Source organism: Cordyceps militaris (genome assembly GCF_000225605.1).
Source record: "Cordyceps militaris CM01 unplaced genomic scaffold CCM_S00001, whole genome shotgun sequence".
NCBI lineage: Eukaryota > Fungi > Ascomycota > Sordariomycetes > Hypocreales > Cordycipitaceae > Cordyceps > Cordyceps militaris.
In genome coordinates, this window is record NW_006271969.1 from 1656226 (window position 1) to 1674220 (window position 17995).

At 55.9% G+C, this 17995-nt stretch overlaps 6 protein-coding genes across 6 annotated transcripts; 3 read left to right on the forward strand and 3 right to left on the reverse strand.

The window, feature by feature from the left end:
- Window positions 1-1644: 1644 nt before the first annotated feature.
- On the reverse strand, window positions 1645-3335 carry CCM_00474 (phthalate transporter; the record flags this gene model as incomplete). Its single annotated transcript, XM_006665634.1, has 4 exons — window positions 1645-2532; window positions 2597-2676; window positions 2748-2994; window positions 3057-3335. 4 exons carry the CDS (start codon window positions 3333-3335, stop codon window positions 1645-1647), a joined length of 1494 nt encoding a protein of 497 aa, XP_006665697.1.
- A 2428-nt stretch (window positions 3336-5763) lies between these two features.
- Window positions 5764-7478, forward strand: CCM_00475 (serine peptidase, putative; the record flags this gene model as incomplete). Its single annotated transcript, XM_006665635.1, is given in 2 exon segments — window positions 5764-6953; window positions 6971-7478. 2 exon segments carry the CDS (start codon window positions 5764-5766, stop codon window positions 7476-7478), a joined length of 1698 nt encoding a protein of 565 aa, XP_006665698.1.
- A 217-nt stretch (window positions 7479-7695) lies between these two features.
- Window positions 7696-9360, reverse strand: CCM_00476 (Fungal transcriptional regulatory protein; the record flags this gene model as incomplete). The annotated part of the gene is made up of 1 exon (XM_006665636.1): window positions 7696-9360. One exon carries the CDS (start codon window positions 9358-9360, stop codon window positions 7696-7698), a length of 1665 nt encoding a protein of 554 aa, XP_006665699.1.
- Window positions 9361-9796: 436 nt separating this feature from the next.
- Window positions 9797-10576, forward strand: CCM_00477 (RTA1 domain protein; the record flags this gene model as incomplete). The annotated part of the gene is made up of 2 exons (XM_006665637.1): window positions 9797-9889; window positions 9944-10576. 2 exons carry the CDS (start codon window positions 9797-9799, stop codon window positions 10574-10576), a joined length of 726 nt encoding a protein of 241 aa, XP_006665700.1.
- Window positions 10577-13082: 2506 nt separating this feature from the next.
- Window positions 13083-15010, forward strand: CCM_00478 (Na(+)/H(+) antiporter 1; the record flags this gene model as incomplete). Its single annotated transcript, XM_006665638.1, has 5 exons — window positions 13083-13131; window positions 13184-13252; window positions 13311-13417; window positions 13477-14093; window positions 14155-15010. The coding sequence occupies 5 exons, from the start codon at window positions 13083-13085 to the stop codon at window positions 15008-15010; spliced, it is 1698 nt and encodes a 565-aa protein (XP_006665701.1).
- A 367-nt stretch (window positions 15011-15377) lies between these two features.
- On the reverse strand, window positions 15378-17572 carry CCM_00479 (fungal specific transcription factor, putative; the record flags this gene model as incomplete). The annotated part of the gene is made up of 3 exons (XM_006665639.1): window positions 15378-17241; window positions 17310-17395; window positions 17453-17572. 3 exons carry the CDS (start codon window positions 17570-17572, stop codon window positions 15378-15380), a joined length of 2070 nt encoding a protein of 689 aa, XP_006665702.1.
- Window positions 17573-17995: the final 423 nt, after the last annotated feature.

Genomic DNA, 17995 nt, shown 5'->3' on the forward strand with positions numbered 1-17995 from the left:
CATTCGAATGAAGGCGGGCGAAGCTCTACCATTTTATAGACAAGAGAAGATCCGGAACACGCCCCCAGAGCTCAGTCACACACTTTCCCTTTGATGATGACAAGTCCCCGTATCATCCAAGGGACTGTGATTGAGCGCGTTGCTCGCCATCGTCCTCTTTGCCGCTTTATCCGGACAGAGACCAGAGAGAATCAGCAACCAGCAAAAGAGGCCGTTGACGTGCTCCCTGGTGAAAATTGGCTGGCGTGGGATCGTGTAGAGTCGCTTTCAAGGTTTAATCCTGCCACCTGCCGAATCGGGTAATTTCGAGTCCCTTGGCCGCGCACATCTGCTGACCGAATCGTGCCGGGTGGCGTTTTTTGGTCTTTTGGTGGTGCAAGATGCTGATTTGTTTTTCGAACAATGAATGGCCCGTGGCTTGCTTGAAAGAGGCAGGTAAGATCGTAGATGGACACGAACGTGGATGATGGGACCGAGCGAAGCGGCATCACGTCGTTGTCGGTGGCTGCGTTATGCTATTGGACTGGCTATTTGGAAGCTTTCCTGTCACGTATACACGATCCGAAATGGCGCGACTGGTCGGCCAGCGTCAGCCAATTGCACGGCGCGACTCCGACGGAAGTTTGTTGCTGGCTCGGAAAGAATAGCTACGCGAGAGCAAGGAATGAGCGGGTAAAATAGCATAGAGCAATTCCGCCACCTCAAGAACAACTACCTATTCGGGCATCTTAACATCATCGTACCGAGGGTTGACGCTAGGTCTCGCTTGCATCTGTCAGATATGTCTTGTAGTTGCTCCGCTCCGCCGATCCCAACGGTGAAAGACGCAATAGTAACAGGTCGTCGAACAAGAAGGCAAGCAAGATGATGCGTGATATGCAACTCAACTCGATCCCGCACAAAAGATCCTCGCAGCTGACCGACATCTTTAGTAAGATGTTGTTGTAGATGTGCAAAGCTGCCCCATGACGGCATAACTTCTAGCCGGCTTCTACACGTCCTCGCCCACCACACTGCGGTGCAGGGGTTTATAGTCGTACATACACTATCGCATTACCTAGGTGCCGAGAAGCGCCGGTTTGTTCTAGTCTCCTTCCTTTTCGATCAACTCAACGTCAGCCACCTTGCGCAGTGCCATACTCGACGGCAGATAACAAAGGTAGTCAAGAAATGAGGCGATTAACAAAACGCTAACATGAGCCTTGGTCATGTTGCCTTACTTAATTAGTCGCACTACAGCTTTCCTGCCTAGGCACTAGTAGTTAGTTAGTCTGCGCCCCCAATCCAGAGTTGTCCGGTGTTTCGGTGGATTGGCCAGCGACAGTGTCCATGCCAAGGTTTCATGCCACCTTTATTACGGGATCAGCACAAACTCTCTAGTTAGGGTGAGGGGTCCTCGGACATGTTACTGGACTGGGGTATTTAGCGATGAAAGAGGGGCAATCATGTCGAATTATCGGCCGAGCAGAGCAAGCCCCCCGCGGCACTAACTAGAGACTGATACATATGTAAGTCTTTCCCCGCTCATGGCGCCATGATAAGGACTTGGGTCAACGCAAGTATGTAGATGTAATGTAGGATTAATAACCGTCGTGATGAATCGTGTAGAGTATCTCAAAATAATCAACTAAAACCATGTCCTGTCTAGAGAGTGTACCGGAAATCGGGGGCATCATTATCGTCATGACTCTCGGGAACCTTGCCGCCCTTGTCCGCTCTCTTGTTGGCCGAGTGAAAGTACAGATCCGTCACGGCAACAAGCAAAACATTCAGCGCCGCGCACGCGATGCACGCATACATGCCCGGCTTGTACCCCGTCTTCTTGTCCTGCTCGCGAAAGATGAGACTGCCCGCGATGCCGCCGATGCCGCCGAAGCCGACGAGGGTGGCGCTGCAGAACGCGCGCTTCCACTGGCCGCGCAGGTTGTTGGCCTGGTAGGCCATGACGGTAGGCACGTTGCAGTTGGCGCCGGCGGTGACGAGGAAGACGCCAAAGTAGCGGACGCCGGTGCTGCTGGCCCAGCCCATGATGGGCAGGCCGACGAGGCACAGCAGCATGTTGAAGATGATGAGCGGGCCGCGGACGCGGAAACGGTCGCCGAGCGCGGCGCTGGCGTACATGATGATGCCGGCAAACGCGTACGGCGGCGCGACGAGGCACTGCGCCTGGCCGACGGTGAAGCCCATGTTCTCGATGAGCAGGATGGGGAGCGTGTACGCGAGCGCGTACGTGATGGTGGTGGTGTTGAAGAAGATCAGCGCAAAGGACCAGATCTTGGCGTCGAGGGCGTTGCCAAAGAAGGAGCGCATGTCAAACTTGGACACGGTCGAGTCGCCGCGGTCGCGGTGGATGCGTGCGACGACCCAGTTGAGCTCGTCCCGCGAGAGGAAGTTCCACGTCGGCCGGTCCGAGTCGGGAAAGTCGACGAGGAGCCAGTACGCGCAGACGGCGAGCACTACGGTGATGAGGCCCTGCACGAGAAAGATCCATCGCCAGCCGCTGAGGCCGCCCTCGCCGTTGAGCTGCATGAGCTGCGAGGAGTGTGTTAGTCAAAGAGGGCGTAGGACAGCAAGGTCGGTGTTGGAAATCACATACCCCGTAGCAAAGGATGCCGGAGAAGGCGGCTGCAAGGCAGCCCACAATGTAAAAGACCGAGTAGCGCTTGCCAACGTCGTCTGCAATCCCCTCATGGTTAGTCTTTTTTTTTTGGTCAAGATGGGCGGAGGATGTAGTAAGAGTCACGTACATCGCGTGTACCAGGTACTGAGCAAGTACACGGCACTGGGGAAGAAACCGGCCTCAAATATACCGAGGACAGCTCGAAGGGCGGTAATCTGCTCGTGGTTCTTGGTGAAGCCCATGCACAGGGTGACGACGCCCCAGAGAAGGGTGATGAGGGAGAGATGGCGACGGGGCCCGGCGGCCCGGATCATGACGGTCGAGGGCGGCTGGAAGACAATGTAGGTGACGAAGAAGACGAGGTTAGCAATAGCCTGTGTGTCACGATTAGCATGCTGGGCCCTCAAGAGATAATTCAATGCGTGGCTCGTCTCACATAGCGGTAGCCAGTCAGCTCCAGCTCCTTGGCCATGCCGGCAATGTTGGCCGCGCTCATGTTAACGCGGTCCATCAGGCTGACGCAGTACAGCGCGCCAACGGTGAGAACCAGGCGGCGATCGATGCGCCATATGATGCTGCGCTCCTGCTCCTCGGTCAACGTGATGTGGCCGTCGCCGGAGGCACCGTCGTCGCGCAGGCTGCCATTCTTTTCCAGATGGGATACGTCGGCCTGGTCTTTTTCCACCACGGCCGCGTTTTTGGCTTCGTGTGACATTGTGAGAACAGGTATAACAGGCGCAGGCTATGAGTGTAGTGGGTAACAAAGAGAGAAAGGCAAAGGGCAGGTGAAGCACTGTCCAGAGGGGGCGGGAAAGCAGCCCGTCTTTATACCTTGTTTTCCGGCGAGTTGGGACGTGTCACTAATAAACAATAGCCTCAAGTTCCAAGACACGAGACATGCCGTGTACCCTCTGCGGATGTTACACTCTGCCCTCTACCCTCTACCCTCTACCCTCTACACTCTACCCACCCCACAAACCGCACATCAGGCCCTCGAGGCCGCCCCAAGATAGTCCCACCTGGTGCCCCCCATCTTGAGACCAAGATTGCGGGGAAGAATGCTTAATTCTACGCCCTAACTACCAGGACCAAACGCTAGGCCACCTGGATTTTACTAGTTGCGGTCTGGACGCTCTCCTTGGCACTGGTGCCGACGTCGTCACCGTCATGATCATTTGCCGTCGACCGAACGTTCGTACCTAGTTGGCGGCTACTGCTTGCTAGGGAGAATGTAAGTCGGTCCCCAGCGAGCGCCCAGTGGAATGATTGGCATAAACCACAAGAAAAAGGACAAGCCACATGGGCCTATTTGGGCAGAGGTGGAACAAGGGCCAAGAGGCGGCGACTGGGGACCGGCCATTTGGCTCGAGTTGGCAATGGGCTGCGAGCAAGTGTGGCCGCCACCTATTGCAGCCTATTGCAGACTGTCTGATTACCAGCATCCATCAAGTTGATGCTGCAGATTCGGTTGACCGCGCCCGCAAAGCCAATCCGACTTCAACTCTCGCCCGACCGCCCGACATGCCGTCGTAATTTCAAGAAGCTGACGATGCGAAAATCATGAGTAACCGGATGGGGGCTAGCATGCTAGTTAGCAGGAGCTTCCTCTCAAGCCCGACTCCAGACTTTCGGGGTGGCTTCCGCTAGCCCAGCCAGCTTGGTTTTTACTTCATGTTTGCCAAGAGACCAGACGGATGGGTCCTGTGTGACTCGGAGCCGAGGCTGGCGAGAGTCGTATTTGCTCTTCTATTGGTTGGGGGCGTCGTCTTTTAGTTGTGTTTGCTGTTCTTGAGATGAAACTCCCGTGCTTCTTGTCCGAGAAAACGTTGTGGCGGCGGCGGCCCCTCCACTGTACAGACTTAGACTGGGAAGGCGTCATGTTTCCCCCCCCTGCGGTCCTGTCTGACTCGGGAAAAAGGAAGCAAGAAAATCTGCAAGTAAGGACCGGTCAAGTAGCCTGTGCTTGCAAGACTCGGCTGCGGAACACGCTTCCAATACCGGCTACCCGCGACAAGTCGTTTGTTTGATCACTTGGCGTGCAAAACATCCTGACCAGTATGCAGTGGCCTCGGTACTATCTCGATGCGATGAGAGACATTGACCAATCGGGAGGAGCAGGGGTGCTTAAGATACGCGAGGCTCTTGAAGAATTTTTGTGGTATTTGTGAATGTTTTCGGTTTATAGTCGGGAGCACCAGGTGTCTTGCGAGGATGCTTAACAAAATATAGTATCGTGCACAATCCTCGTACAATAACTAGGTAGATTTGTGTTACACCAATCGAACTGATGCCCTCGCGGAGAAACTTTTACGCGTTGAGATGGCCCAAGCTAACGCTATTATTAGTCTCCCGGGTAGCGGACCGCGATGGCTGCGCCCGTAACGTGTTCAGCCAAGACCTACTCAACTCATCGACAAACAATGCAGCCGCTCTGGCAGCCGCCTTGTCTCAACTGCCAAATTTCGGCCTCGTTCAGATGCGGCTACTCGTCCCGCCATTTGGGCCCATGCGCGACGAGCGAGCGCTCAGCTGGCGTGGCTGAGGCTTCCGATGTTACGTACGAGATGGGTAGAAAGCCTGCACATTTCTTTCTGATGCAATGTGACACACTCACCTTCCTAGTCTGGAGAGGTCGGGGGGGTTGACCGACGTCGGATCATCGGATGACCCCGTTGACAACAAACGAACGAATTATGGCTCTATCAGCGCCAAATCATGGCCGGCAGCATCTTCCGGAGCATCGTCCAGAGCATCTAGGAATACATCAATTCACCCGCCTTTGCATCACAATTCCGCCCTTAACCCATTGACGCACACTTTCCTCGCTGCACAGTGATGACCCTGTCATACGCGTCCGACTAGCCCCATGATAACCTGCACCAAGCGGATCACATCACCAGACAAGGCAGGTCTCGCAAACTATTTGCAATCGAAATCGAATATTTTCTGAGCCACCTTCCTAACTCGGGCTGTCGTGATAACTGTTGACCTTGTTCATCTGACGGTGAATGGGCTCAGCTCACTATGTGCGCACCTGTATATATAGCCAGGCCGTCTGGGCGAATGGAACCAGCGTTCTATAGCCCAGTCGCCTCGTATTTTTATATCTCATATCTACAGAGAGACCACTCTGCCCGTCCAGAATGCGGTACCTTGTGGCAGCGGTTATCGCCGCCGTCACCGTCTCGGCGTCGAACCTCAGCCCACGCGGCGGCCGGCCCGCGACGGACAAGGTCTATGACCGCCGCTACTGCTATGGCCTGTACCCCCAGGGTACGCCGTGCCCCATCACGGCCGGCACCTTTGACCAGCTCATCGACCACGACGACCCGTCCCTCGGCACCTTCAAGCAGCGCTACTGGGCGAATCCCGAGTTCTACGCGGGCCCCGGCGCGCCGATTGTGCTCTCCGGGCCTGGCGAGGCGGCCGCCGACCCGTACGTCTGGTACACGACCAACTACACCCTCGACGGCGTGTTTGCGCAGGAGATTAGAGGCGCGTCGATTGTGCTCGAGCACCGGTACTGGGGCGAGAGCTCGCCGTTTGACAAAATGACGACGAAAAACATGCGCTACCTCACGCTGGACAATGCCATGCGGGACACGATTTACTTTGCGAGAAATGTCAAGCTGCCCTTTGACCCAGCGCAGTCGTCGCACCCGGACAGGGCCCCGTGGGTCTTCACCGGCGGCTCGTACTCCGGCGCGCTCGCCGCGTGGATCGAGAAGCTGTACCCGGGCACGTTCTGGGCGTACCACGCCGTGTCGGGTGTCGTGCAGCCCATCGCCGACTACTGGCAGTACTACGTGCCCATCGAGGCCGCCATGCCGCGCAACTGCAGCCGGGACATGAAATTGGCCATCCGGCACATTGACCGCCGGCTCGGCTCGAGCGACGCCGCCGGCAAGGAGGCGCTCAAGGCCAAATTTGGCCTGGCCGGCCTCGAGGACGACGACTTTGGCTGGGCCCTCACCGACGGCCTGCAGAGCTGGCAGGGCACTCAATTTAACACGGGGCCCGGCAACATCCCACTGTACGAGATGTGCGACTACATTGAGGGCGTCGGGGGCGGTGGTGCCGCCAATGCGACAACGACCCGGGTCCCGGACGAACACGGCGTAGGCGCGTGCGCGGCGGCGGCCGGCCTCGCCAGATGGTTCCGCGAGGTGCGCGTGCCGGGCAACTGCGCTAGGAACTGGGGCGACTACTGGAAGGGCGACAACGCGACCGTGGCGTGCTGGGACACGCACAACAGCACGAGCCCGTACTTTACCGACCGCAGTCTTCGCAACAAGTGGAACTTGCAGTGGCAGTGGATGTCGTGCAATGAGCCGTACGTCCCTTGAGCAGAAATGTCCACAAATCACACACACACACAACTGACCAAAACCTGTACTGCAGCTTCCAACAGTGGCAGGGCTCGTACCCCGGCGACACCGGCCTCGTATCCCGCTACGCCACGGTGCAGTCGCTGCGCGACCAGTGCGAACGCTTCTTCCCCGACGAGGACGGCTACAGCTACGGCCTGAAGCGCGGCCGCACCACGGATGCCATTGTCGAGCTCACCGGCGGCTGGGGCCATGTCAACTCGACGCGCTTGGTGCAGGTCAACGGCGAGTACGACCCATGGCTGCCCGAGACGGTGTCGTCGCCGTTTCGGCCGGGCGGCCCGCTGCAGTCAACCCCGGAGGTGCCGACGTTTGTGGTGCCCAAGGCCGCCCACTGCCCGGACCTGGTCATGAGCAACACCCGGGTCAACGATGCGCTGCATGATATCACGCAAGAGGTGATTGCCATTATCGTCGCTTGGGTGGGGGAATTCTACGAGGAAAAGGGAATCCCGCAGCCCGGGGCTTAGAGGCCTGCACGTTCTACGACGGTACGTTGCCGGGACTAGAATGTATGTAGACGTGAGCGCACCAGCGTCACTTTGATATCTAATCAATTATCATAATCATGTTCGTTTTGTAAGCGTGCTTTTTCGAGGTTACAGGCTCGCTGGTACCCCGTCAAAGCTACCCTCTACCCTGTCATTGGGACTCAGAGATGAAGAAATGAGTAACGAAATGATCCGACTATTCCATGTGTGTTTGCAGAGCAGCTACTTGTTCATCAACCCTCTCAAGCACAGTAGTCGTGTCACGATGCGAAACGGCCGTTGCAACCGTCGAGCGAAACAAGCGTGCCGTTTCCAAGTGCGTCTCCAATGCACACTTCAAAGACTGCCCATGTACATGATACGACGACTTTGCAAGCTGCTGTATGCCATGCAAGCATGTCCAAACACCCAGACCGGCATTGATATCTCTCAGTATATTCGGCGCAAGGTCCACCACGGCAAACTCTCCCACGTGGCAGCCATTCAGCCACTCTGCAAGCTCAGCACCCTCGTTGACGGCCCGGAGACTCTCAAACTCGATGCGCGGGCCCGTCATCTGGTCCTCCATAGCCGCGGCGCCGACGCCATGCTCGGAAGCCCAGTTCTCGATCTGCATGTAGCAGTTGATGCGCAGCAGGTGCAGCACCGCCCGCTGGACGTGCAGATGCTCGCCCTCGTCGCCGCCGCCGCCGCCCCGCCAGTGCCGCAGGCGAGGCGGGCACGAGACGTCCCGCCACGACTCGAGCCGCTCGTAGAGCGCCGCAACGTCGGCGTACGCGACGCCGTGGCGCGCCGACCCGCTCAGGGTTTGCAGGATCGCGCGCGCGACCAGGGCCAGCGACAGCACCGCGTCCAGGTAGCCCGAGCCCGTGTCCCGCAGGTGCGGCAGCGTCTCGGTCGCGGGGATGCGCGACGCCGTCCCCGCATCCAGGCAGGCAAAGGCGTCCAGCCCATACACGTGCCAGAAGAGCAGCGAATGCCGCTCCGCGGCCCGACAAAGCACCGTCGTCGCCGGCCGCATCTCCAGCGCCATCAGGACCAGCGCCTTCTTGGACAGGAACAGCCGCTCCGGCCCGGACACGTCCGCCCCGTCGTAGGCAAAGTCGGCCATGAGCGCGAGCGCCTCGACGTCGTCCAGCGGCGTGGTGCTCCGGGCGCCGCCGGCCTGCTGCTGCTGCCCCTGCAGGAAGACGTCCTTGAACCGGACGGCCAGGCGCCGCTGCAGCGGCCACCGGTCGCGGTGTCCGGTGAAGGGCATGCCGCGGCAGGCCACGGCGCAGACGAGCGCGGCGCTGGCGGCGCCCGTCCGCACGTCCGCCCAAAAGGCGTCCTCGAGCGTCAGCGGCAGGGCCAGCGCCGCGTAGGCAAAGTAAGCCCGGACGGCGCGCAGGAAGACGGCGCGCGACAGGCCCTGCCACGTGTCGCGGTAGTGGTCGATGCCGGCGGGCTCCTCCTCCTCCGGCGCCGCCGCCGCGGGTCCGGGGGCGAGACCCGGGCACGCATCGCGCGTCGTCCACTCGGCGGCGGCGAGCGGTCCCATGAAGATTTGGTCCAGAAAAAAGGCGCTCTCCGCGTCGAGGCCAAACAGGCTCTCGTGCGCCGCAAAGGGGACGACGGCCGGCGGGGACACCACAAGCGTAGATGATGATGGCGATGCTGGGCTTTGCGGCTGGCCGGGCGGCGACGGCCGCACGCTGCGTCCCGCGTGGTTCGACTCGTTGACAAGACAGGCCAGGGATCGCCGCGCGCACGCGGAGCACCCGTCGATCCCGCGCGCGGCGCGCACCGACCGGTCGCACCGGATCTTTCGGCCGTGGCAAAAATCGCACGAGGCGCGCTCGACACCGCGTTTGAGCCGCATTGTCTTTGCTGCGGAGGTAGGTGGTTCTTCGGCGATTTGCTGGAGGGGGAAAGGGCAGAGACGGCGGCGGCGGCGGAGGCGGTGATTGCGCGGAGGTTGTGCGGCGATTAAGCGGGAAGCTTGCACGTTTCTGCCGCGTTGCCTTGGAGCTACCGGGGATGATTTAAAAAGCTGCCTCTTCTTTTTTTTTTTGTTTTTTTCGTATGAATGAAAGAAGAACATGTTACTCTTGTATCCAACTACTGTGAAATCGACATCAATGGTGATGAATTCAACTTTGAACCAAACAGGCATTCCACCCAATGGCATCGGCGCTTTGCCCTTTACGCCGCTGCTGGCACCAAGCGCCGTTTTTAGCAGCATTTTTGCCGTTTTATTCTCCTTACACCTGGTCCTGGCAGTATTGTTCCGAAAATGCTACGGGTATGCTATTGGCATGGTCTGCGGACTGCTTCTCGAGATGCTCGGTTACATTGCCAAAGTGCAGCTCGCGCACAGCCGAACCAACAAGAACGCATACATCATGTATGTACGCCGCTGCTTTTGCTCAAGCAAAAGCCGATAAAAAACAAGGCTAATTCAGAAAAGGTACATTATCGGCCTGACGCTCGGCCCTACGTTTCTTTCCTCGTCGCTCTATCTCGGCATCGGCGGCCTGCAACGGCGATACCAAAAGGCGCGCTTCGGGGGCATCGGCCCGCGCTGGTTCGCCAGCCTCTTTATCCTCGGGGACTTTGCGTGCCTCTGCTTCATCGGCTGCGGCGGGTCGCTGGCCGCCATCTTCGCGGAGAGCCCGGTCGGCGTGGACCTGATGATTGCGGGCTTGGCGACGCAGGTGCTGTGCACCGCCGTCTTTTGTCTGCTGCTCTTCTTCATATACCGACGCGTCGGCTGGCCGCTGAACCGAACAGACAAGCGCTGGTATCTCGTTGGTGAGTTGCCCTTCTTTTCTTGTTTCGCGGGGCGGGAGGAAGACCCGGGCTCACATGCGTGGACAGGCGCGGCTGTGGCAGCGGGTTGCTTGTTCGTCAGATCTTGCTGGCGAGTGGCCGAGCTGAGCGACGGATTCAACGGTCGACTGGCCTCGGAAGAGGGCGCTTTTATTGCATTGGATAGTGTCCCTATGGTCATCATGTCGTTTTGTCTAACGCTACTGCATCCGCAATACTGGTTTGGGAGAGGCGGGAACGCCGATGTCGTCACTTACAAGGCATAGGGGGCGGCTCAAAATAGATTGGCTACCTATATATCCGGATTCTCTGCCTAGATGACTCCATATCTTATAATTTATTAGAAAAATTGTGGCTAGATTTTGAAAAATTCTTTGGAATAATAAACTACATGCCACATGCAGCAATTTTCGAGGCCAAGATATATCCGCCGCACTACGATGACTACGAGCGGATTGCCATCACTGGCCAAGACTATTTCCCCGTTCATTCCGCTGCATCTACCACGCACGCGATGCCATCTTGGCAGGAGAAATGTCCAGACACAAAACATTCCTTGTTTCCAGGCCCGTCGACTCTCGGGACTACGGGCTGTGTGGGCTGTACAATTTCCCAGCGGCCACTTTGCCGAGCATTGGCGCCAACGCGGGTTCAATTTCGAGGCAAAGCCAAGAAAGCGCGGGTTCACACGGGGCTGAGAGAGGACGCCGTGTTCCCAACGAGAGCTGAGTGAGCGAGCCTCGCTTTGAAAATGTGGTGCAAAAGTATCGTCAAAGACTGCAGATATTGCTCTTAATAATACAGCCTTGTCTAGGTTCTAACACGATTCTCAAGGCTTTTCGACCCGCCAAGGAGAGTTTTAGCTGTATGCTACTTGCCTCTGAACTCTTTGTACTACACATCGAGGCCGCAACAGGCAAACATCAGCATGACGACTATAATGAAGCCGAGTCTACTCCCACGGATCAAGTATAAGCATGGAAAGTGGCTGACAATTCGCGACAGGGTACGAGTACGCCGTTGTCTCGGCCAAGCGACCTGCTACGGAGCTTCCTAATAAAGGCGGGCCGGCCGAGCATTTGGACGCTTGGCAGTACAGTATTGTTCTTTCCACACATCTTGACGATTGAAAAATTGACTGAATGGAGATACCTCAATTTTCCGAATTTTTCTGTACTCTCCAAGAGTTAATATTCACGAGTTACCTTTGACGCTCCGTTGTGTAAGTGGCCTGTGACGAGGCCAACTCACCACAGCAATCGCAAGAGACGAAAAAAACACCGCAATTTTCTTCAAAGCACTGCTCCTCCAACTAACTTTGGAAAATACCGCCGACTCAAAACAGGTACCGTGAAAATCAGCCCCGGAAGTGCCTGACGCTCATCTCGCTGATGAAACCCGGGGTAGAGCCTGCCAGACGCGAGGGTAGTCTGAACCAGTGGGCAACGTCACACATCAACCTGGCCGTTGGAGAGCCTTTCGGACGCCTTGTCGCGGAAATAATCATGCCGGCGCAAAGCGGTGTTCCCGGCGGCGACCCTATCTCAACGTCAAGCGATCGGCTTCCACGCCCGCGCCAGCAAACTCTCACCATTACCACAAAAACGGCTTCAACATGGCAACACAAGCAATAATTAATTCCCTCAAAACGCCGTAGGCAGTACTCATCACCCCATTTACCAATTTTTTTTTTCGCCCAGCTAGACTCCTGCAAGCCGTGCTTGGCTTCGCCTTCATGTGCCGTATAACCCACCTAGGGCACGGCCGTTGGTCTGGGCATTTCTGGGCGGGCATTCCAACAAGGAACAACTGACACGCCAAGAGCCAATTCGCCATTGCCAATGCCGCCAGAAAAGACTTGTTGGTGCTGATATCTCCTGTGGTGAGATGGCGCCCGGAGATGCGTCCTTGTTGGCGCGCTGCCCGTCTCGAGGCTGCAAACATTGCGTGCGTCACCCTCGCGACGGCCTTTTTCACCCTCGACTTGGCCGAAACATGTCTTTCGTTGCTTTGTTATGATATTTTTGAGGCAATATATCGAGAATTGGTCTGTAGCGCTCAGAAAGGTGCGAGTTGCTTGTTCGACTCGGACAGAGATCAGTCAGACTCCATGCCAGACTCGTCTTGGTCTTCTGGGCCTCATCCATTCATCTAATGGTCTGTACGTACCTGTACAGTCTCAACTTAAAAGGTATCAATAAGAAATCTACGTGATGAAATCCAAGAGTGACAGGCATATCGTACGCAGAATACTCCACAGATCCGCGTAGTTGAGAGCTCCTGGTGCCTGCCCCTTGACCTGGCCGTCGTTCTATTTTTACAGAGAGGCTGCTTTTCCTTGTTACATCGAGATGATCTGTTTCTCATCAATCCTCTCAAAACAGATGCCCTTCTTTTGCCCCGCAAGTTTCCAAATACTGTGCATCCCTGGTCCTCAGCACGCATCGCAGAAGCCAGCTCATGTATAACTCAAGCGCCGCTCCCCCGTTCAATCTTATCTGACTTGTGTCTTCTTACAACAGAACAAGTTTGTCAAAAGAAAAAGACAACGGACAGAGTGCAACAAGCATTTAGCCTTGCCTACACTTGCGCTCACAGCTCTGCTTTCCGAGTTCTGTTCCGTTCTTCACCTTTACTCTCCTTTCCTTCCTCTTTCATTTATTCGTTGCACCAAAACACAAGCCCGCATATATTTCTTCTTGCTGGACAAGAAGAGCACTGGTCATATAACACCTCTGTCATTCTCTCGCAGCCACTTCCATCTCCACCAAAATGCCGGTCCTCGACGTGAGTGAGCTCAACATCGTCATAAGCGTCCTAGGTCTGTATTGTCCAACTAAGGAGTCACAAACAATGTACTGATTAAAGCTCAGGCGCGTTCATCATTCTTGCTGGCGTCATATCCGTCAAGCTCAAGCAAGTATGGTACCTGGGAGAAGCCCGTAAGTACGACACAGACTTGTGCGGGCTCAAATAGACTGACAATTGCGCTCCATCCAGTACCTGCTTTGGTTCTGGGAATCCTACTAGGACCAATAGCCGCAAAGTTTCTCGACAGTGACCGATGGGGCTCCTCAGAAAAGGGACAGACGTCCGAAATCACGCTGGTTTGTCGCCACGACCCTCTCCCATCCTCCAGGCCCATCACTGACTGAACCGTCCTCAGGGTGTGACGCGCGTCATGATTGGCATTCAGCTCGTCATTGCCGGCTACCAGCTACCTGCCAAATACATATTGACGCGGTGGAAAGAAATGGCCCTCTGCCTGCTGCCCATCATGACCATCATGTGGCTCTGCACCAGCCTCTGCATGCTGGCCACCGTGCCCAAGGTCACGCTGCTGTCCACGCTCGTCATCGCCTCCTGCGTCACCACCACCGACCCGATCCTGTCCCAGGCCGTCGCCAAGGGCCCCTTTGCCGACAAGTACGTGGCCCGACCGATGCGCGAAATCATCTCCGCCGAGGCCGGCGCCAATGACGGCTTCGGCTTTCTCTTCCTCATGCTGGCCGTCTACCTCATTCGCCACGCCGATCTTCCCAGCGCCGGAAACTCCGACGTCGCATCTGGCGCCGCCGCCGCCGCCGCGGAAACAGCCGGCACGGCGGCCAAGATGCTGGTCGCGCGCGCCGGGGACGAGGTTGGCCGGCTGGGCGGCGGTGTCAGCGTCGCCCTGACGAACTGGTTCGTCGAGACTTGGTTGTACATTGTTCTTCTATCCATCGCATACGGCGCTGTCATTGGCTTCGGCTCGTGCTGGATTGTTAAGTACACGCTCAAGCGGTAAGTCTCCGACCCATCTCTCCACAGACCACGACCGCACAATGCTCATGCTGCCAACCAGAAAATGGATCGACACTGAGTCCTATCTCCTCTTCCCCGCCGCCCTCGGACTGTTTCTCATTGGAACATGCGGTGCAATCGGAACTGACGACCTGCTTGCCTGTTTCATCGCCGGCTGTGCCTTGAACTGGGACGGCGAGTATCTTGAGGAGACGCATAGGCGTCACGACGAAGTCAACAGTTGCATCGATGTCTTGCTCAACTTTGGCGGCTTCATGTACATTGGCACAATCATTCCATGGTCCGAGTTCAACGACCCCGATGGCACCGGTTTGACTTATGGCCGTCTCGTTCTTCTCGGCTTCCTTGTCCTGCTGTTCCGGCGAATTCCCGCCATCCTCATCACCTACAAGCTGATGCCAGCAACCTGCACAAGCTGGAAAGAGGCCCTGTTCATGGGCTATTTTGGCCCTATTGGTGTTGGTGCCGTTTTCTACCTCGAGCACAGCAGACATCTCTTTCCCAAACTCGGCCAAGGCGATGTCGAAGAGACCAACCTCGCCAGGGCCATGGGACCCGTTGTGTACTGGTTGGTCCTCTTTTCCATTGTCATACACGGCTTGTCCATTCCCGCGCTCAACCTCATCTACACATATATGGGCATCAAGCCCATCAAAGAGGACTCAGTTGAGATTCGCCGCATATCGATGAACGTCGCAACGCCTGTCAACGCCGTCGCCGGCAACCGCGACACGTTCATTGCATACAACCGGTTCAGTCGCCCTGTTTTTGATGCCTCAATGCTGCCCGTGGTACGCGATCCGCCCGCAAGGAAAATGTATGACATGAATGGTTATGACGAAAAAGACAGCGAGCGTGTTCGGACAGTTCGTTACGCTGAGGATGACAGAGTCTGATTTCAGGAATGAGCGCCTATGGTTTTTTGTTATGCATGGCTGCCGAAGGACATAGAGCACCCGAACCACGAAAAGCTAGCATTCGGTACCAAATCTAACTCGAGTCGTTCTTTAAATTTCGTCACAACATGCATTCCGTTGAGGAGAGTTAAATGCACTGTCGTAAATACGTATGTATTTCTGCGTCGTTACCTGTTTGGGTGTATTAAGTCGGGAAATACTGCCTTTGTAAGTTACTCATCACAATCTGAAAATACTGTGACATCGAGCCTGCATTTGACTTGCCGCAAAGCTAGCAATTTCAAAGCGTCAGCCAAACAAGCAAATCCGCTTGGTTTGAGTATATCAATAGAATACCGCAAGAAATTCAGGTTGCGTAATGACCCCAATCACCCCAGGTAAAGGGCAGACCGATGTCTAGGTGCGCTTCTAGCGCGTCCTCTACAGCATCAAGATTGAAGTTTGGATCGATGTGGCCGAAAACGTCTTGGCCAGACACAGGATCCACCAGAGAGAAATTAACAGTGTTGTCCATCCCAATGGCAGAATCAATAGCTGCATTAATGCCGTCCGGGTCGTGTAGTGGTAGTTCTGTAATCCCTGCAGTCGGCATACTCTGAGTGTTGCCAAGTAAACTCGACTCTGAGGCAGCAACGGGCGGCGTATGGTCTTTGTTTAGAGTGGTAGCTGCACGTTCCATTTCCTTGAGAACTCGTTCTCCAAGCCCTGCCACAACACTGGCGTTCCAAAAATGGTTACTATAGCGCCGCAACAGCTCGCAGTTTCGCTTGAACGAGCTCATGGCCCTGGCACGGAACATCGGCAGTCGACTATGGCGCATTTTTCGATATTCGACGCTGAGGGCAAGCGAGACAGCGTAGGGAACAAAGGGCGCCGGGCTTAAACAATCTCGTGGAACCGCACAAGCAATTCTTTCGGCTGCCAAAGACCGACGGGCGTTGGCTGAAGGTGGGGGAAGTGTGGAAGCGGCGGGTGCGGTGCCTGGCCGGGGAAGTCGACAGGAGAGGATGATGACGGCGTGATAAAACGTTTCGATGGTAGCTGACCGCAGTGTTAGGGTTGGAACGGGAGGGAGAGAACGGAAGTACATACCGATTAGAGAGGAAGAAACCTTGAGCGCATCTGCATTCACGATCATCGCTTCCAGGACTGGTAGATCGATGTAGGCCACCTTATCAATACCGGAAGCTTCTTCGCTGGGGCCTGGCCGGTATAGCTCTACAACTTGGTCAAGCCATTGGATGACGGACAACAAAAGTCTGAAGCACGGCGGTCGCTTCCGGATGCAGGCGTCCAGGTCCGCACCAATGTCTCTTTCATGGAGCAAACAAGGACGGCCATACATGGCGGCATTAATACGATCTAGCGCCCAGACTGCGCAAAATAAATTGTTCAAGTCATCGCAATTAGGGGCGTCATATCGCAGCAAGTGAAGTCCAAGAGTCTGGATGTGATGTATAGCTCTGCCACCTAATTGTGCGGGCAAATCGGCCTCCTCGGCGCATGTCGGTTGAACATAAAATGAGAGCATCGCCAGGGCTTGAATATGCGCCACTCTGTCGGTGATGAGGGAGGTCTCCAGAATAGCTCGAACAGACGAGGACAGTGCTTGCGAATAATCCTGCGGCGATAATAAAGCGCCGCCTTGGTTTTGCAGTCGCAGATATTGAGTCATGTCTGGGTCGCTGCCAGCCGCTAGACAGACGAGTTGGCGTTGAATGATGCTTGTGGGATTATTCGTAACTTCATTGAGAGATGATAGAGGGAGAACGGGGAAGAGTGGGTGAATCTTTTGAATAAATGTCGTCTTGAGCTTTGCGTAGTCGTCATCGGGAGGCAAACATGAAAGACAGTGCTCTTTGACGAAAGGAAGTAAAAACCTGTCCATTATTGGAGGCGGTCGAGAGGTTATGAATTGCGACTGACTGCTGCCGGCAGGGAGCCATATCCCCACGTCGCCCTTTTGAGAGGACTCTCGCGCGGAGACGGAGGCCGTGGCCTCGATAAACATGCCCTCGGGGTTCAGGTCGCCAACGAAGCGGGCAGATCGTGTCCTAAACGATCCATCGTGGTATGGGCGCTGGTATTTGCCATTGGCGCGGCTGGCCGGCAGATACAAGTGTTCCTGCTGGCGACCTAGAATGCCGTTTGCGACTGGCGGTAATGAGGTACGACTCACTGGTGTGACACTGCGGGCGGGATTGGCAGACCTAATGAATGAGCAAGGTTTTCTGATATCCGCTAGCCGGTCAATTAGAATAAGTGAGACGTGACTTACGAGGCGTGTGAGGGCGAGGAATCAACACCGCGACTCTCTTCTGGTGACGGCTCCTCGGCCGCGTCGTCTGCATGGATGCATCTCCGCTGTGACAGCGTCAGTCCACCAGGTGCGTGGCTAAATCTAAGACACAATTGACAAACCTTTTTACGGCGACAAGACTCGCACGCGTGCTGAACCTGCTTGCGCTTCAAAGGCAGACCGCCGCGAGATGGATCAGCGGCGATGAACTTTACTTTTCTGTTCGTGGCTGGCGTCGACATGGTTCCAGATGGTAGCTGGTGGAGATGCGACGGTTCAACGGTCATGCGCTGCAGTCATGCTCATTGATGTGAGCGGCACACATGCAGTGACGCGTAGAACATGTATCGCAGCCTCGATATCCTGTATTGCCTGGCCTCGTTGAAGTTTTTGCGTTGGCGACAAAAGAGTCATGGTCTAGCCATCTCGATGGGGCTGGAGATGGAATTACTGGCTACTATAGCAATTACAGTGGGTGTAGGTACTCTGTAATTTGTACTGGGCGCTATATTAGCACCAGCCACAGAGGCTCTTGCCCATGTTGGGGCTGAAGAGCGTGGATTATTCAGCACTGTTTAGCGGGCTACCCCACTAGCCTGGTGCTATCAACGCCACCAACCAGCATGTCCTTCTTCTCACCACTAACAAATGCTCAACATCGACTC